The following is a 2,538-nucleotide window of genomic DNA, read 5'->3' on the forward strand; positions in this document are numbered from 1 at the left end:
CGTTCATCTATGCAGATGGTATTGAATCTGCATCACACTTTGAAGAAGACTGGAATGATCCATAATTGTGGACAAAGCCACAATCACCGGTAGCATAATGTCTGCCCTCTGGCTGTAACTATTCCAAATTGACGATCTATCTTCACACGACAATAGAAGAAGATTGCATCTTTTCATATCACGCATCACTAGGGGGGGAGGGTGGGAGATGCTCTGCCCCATGGACATTGTGTGAACTGGGATCGTCGTCAAGTTATTATCAAGAGTATTTGCAGAGAGATTGTGTAAGAAGTGAGGCCAGTGAATTGTCGATATATTCATATTACTTGTTCTTGGCATTCCCACACAATGCCGTGGACAAATGAGCTGATACAGAGGATCCGTTGATGCGAACAGCCGATAACTGGACTGATGACTACGAAAGATAATCATTGCAGAAGGAAGCTAGCGGTAAACAGCTAACCTCATCCGCCGACTCTTGACATTAGCATAGAATCGGACGACAGAGTATTTCCCGTCATTGCTAAAGATGATGTATGGACTCGGTGCCAACATCAGATACGTAGACGGATAGTCATTTAGTACAACAGGATGAGAGAATCTATAATAATAGCAATACCACGCCCAGCGCCGCTCACCCACGCATCCTCTGGAATTTGCGCCACGACTTGATTGGCCCAGTCGACACGGAGGCATCTTCCATAACCACATCGCCATCCTCGGCCTCGGGCTCCTCTAAACCGTCAACATACAAAAACCTCTTCAATGGATCCTGCCAGAAACTCGATGCGCAATCCACATCCGCAGGATTGGGAAAATTCGCAGCTGGGATAAACTCCGGCTCTGATTCAGAGGCCGGCATCGGTGAAGTACTTGTCCTAGTCGTTTTGAGCATGGCAAGGTCGGCCTCGAGTGCAGTAATGCGACGTTCTTGGTCTTTTATCTCTTCTATGCGAGCCTTGAGGAATTGAAGGATATCCTGGTTTGCAGGAGGAGTGGAAGGAGGATGAGAAATAGACTTAGTAGAGGGGGGAAGAATAGGATCATTGGTTTTAGGCTTGGGAATTTTGGAAGTGGATTCGTCGGGAACTGGCGTAGTCGTTGGCCAGACCTTTGTCTTTCTCCACTCTTCCAAACATTCCATCGCCCGCCGGCCCGTAGAGTCTGGCGACGTATCCCAGACCCAGTCTCCGTCACTCTCCCTGAGCCTATGCAGCCACTTACCCAGCCCAACCCCCTCTTTAATCTCTTCCTCCGAAAGCTTGAAGCCTCTGTGCCCTGTCAAAGCCCACCGTTTCCAGTCTCCAGCCAGTCAGCCAACCGAAATTACATAACCAAGATAAGCCACGTACCAAACTTGACCACATCATTGGCATATTCCACTTCCCCATACGCCTCCCAAAACTCTTTCACGCTCTTTGGGTCCGAGAGCAGGTGACACAGGTGGTACCTCACCAGTACCCTATCAAATGTAGGGCATCTCCATCCCTTCATCATCCCCCCGTGCATCGCCACCCTCGCCTCTTCCAAAAATCTATCGCACAGCCGGGAGATATGGAGGATCCCGGACTTGAATTGATCCCACTCTCCCGAGCCTAGAACGAGCTGAAGGGACGTCCATTGGAAGTAGGCCGCGAACAGGAGGGGTATCCGGTATCCGGCAGGGATCACCGTCGTCGTTTCGTCTGCGGAGGTGATGGTTGCCCAGTGGTTACGCTTTGGGGGTACGGAGAATGAGTGCGTGATGAGATACTCGATAATCGTAGCCTTGGACATCGTACCGGCGTCGATATAGTCGAGCTCGGCAGGATGCTGCCAGCCGTGGTCAGGAGACAATTTGACAGCGACGAGAGCGTCGTCTTCATCGGTAGGCTCAGCCTTGACTGTTGAACGGTTCCGCTTCTGGCGCGAATTCTTGGATTCGTTGAGAGCTCCCGACATCCTTCAAGTTTCGTGCAGTCAGAAGATGATGGACAGATACACTGTATGACTACCTTTTTATGAGGAAGCAGTCCTACTCGAACATTCTTCAGGATAACAGTATCCTTTGTTACTCTTCGAGACCGAAACAAAAAGAGTCGGGGCGGTGCGGTAACGACGGTGAGTAGAGGGGAGTATCCGGATATTGCCGTAAATAGCTGCTCAGTCGGCAAAAGAACAAGGGGTGAAAGGGATTTCCTTCTTCCGTCACTTCAGGATACCAGGCTGGTATGATTTCGACAACAGCTATACAGATACGATTTCCAGAGTAACAAAAAGATCTGGTTACACGTGTATGCCGACCTTATGAATCATCACAAAAAAATAATGATAGTTCTTTGTACGACGTAAAGGCAAAGAAAATACAACAGTACCTGTGGTGAGTCGCCACACATGTCATAGTTGCCAGAAAGCCCCGCAATGCACCCAGAGTAGTATGCACATCAACCCCGTGGGGTGCGCCTGAAATGACCACTTCGTCCCAGCCTTCTGATCCAGCACCTCCACTTCTTACGGAACAAATGTGATTCCCACCCTCCTTTGATACTAATGGAAGAA

At 49.4% G+C, this 2,538-nt stretch overlaps 1 protein-coding gene across 1 annotated transcript; it reads right to left on the reverse strand.

The window, feature by feature from the left end:
- Positions 1-496: 496 nt before the first annotated feature.
- On the reverse strand, positions 497-2,234 carry BT62DRAFT_936093 (uncharacterized protein). The gene is made up of 2 exons (XM_043187066.1): positions 1,353-2,234; positions 497-1,302 (listed from the first exon to the last, which is right to left on the reverse strand). The coding sequence occupies exons 1-2, from the start codon at positions 1,939-1,941 to the stop codon at positions 635-637; spliced, it is 1,257 nt and encodes a 418-aa protein (XP_043035752.1). The 5' UTR covers positions 1,942-2,234; the 3' UTR covers positions 497-634.
- Between the last annotated feature and the right edge of the window lie 304 nt (positions 2,235-2,538).

The sequence above is a fragment of the Guyanagaster necrorhizus genome, assembly GCF_019112545.1.
Source record: "Guyanagaster necrorhizus MCA 3950 unplaced genomic scaffold BT62scaffold_30, whole genome shotgun sequence".
NCBI classification, from domain to species: Eukaryota; Fungi; Basidiomycota; class Agaricomycetes; order Agaricales; family Physalacriaceae; genus Guyanagaster; species Guyanagaster necrorhizus.

Bases quoted from the DNA above. Each gene is read 5' to 3' on its own strand.
- BT62DRAFT_936093 (XM_043187066.1), bottom strand. From the start codon at position 1,941: ATGTCGGGAGCTCTCAACGAATCCAAGAATTCGCGCCAGAAGCGGAAC. The intron at 1,303-1,352 runs GTACGTGGCTTA...GACTGGCTGGAG, and splicing joins CAATGATGTGGTCAAGTTTG to ACTGGAAACGGTGGGCTTTG.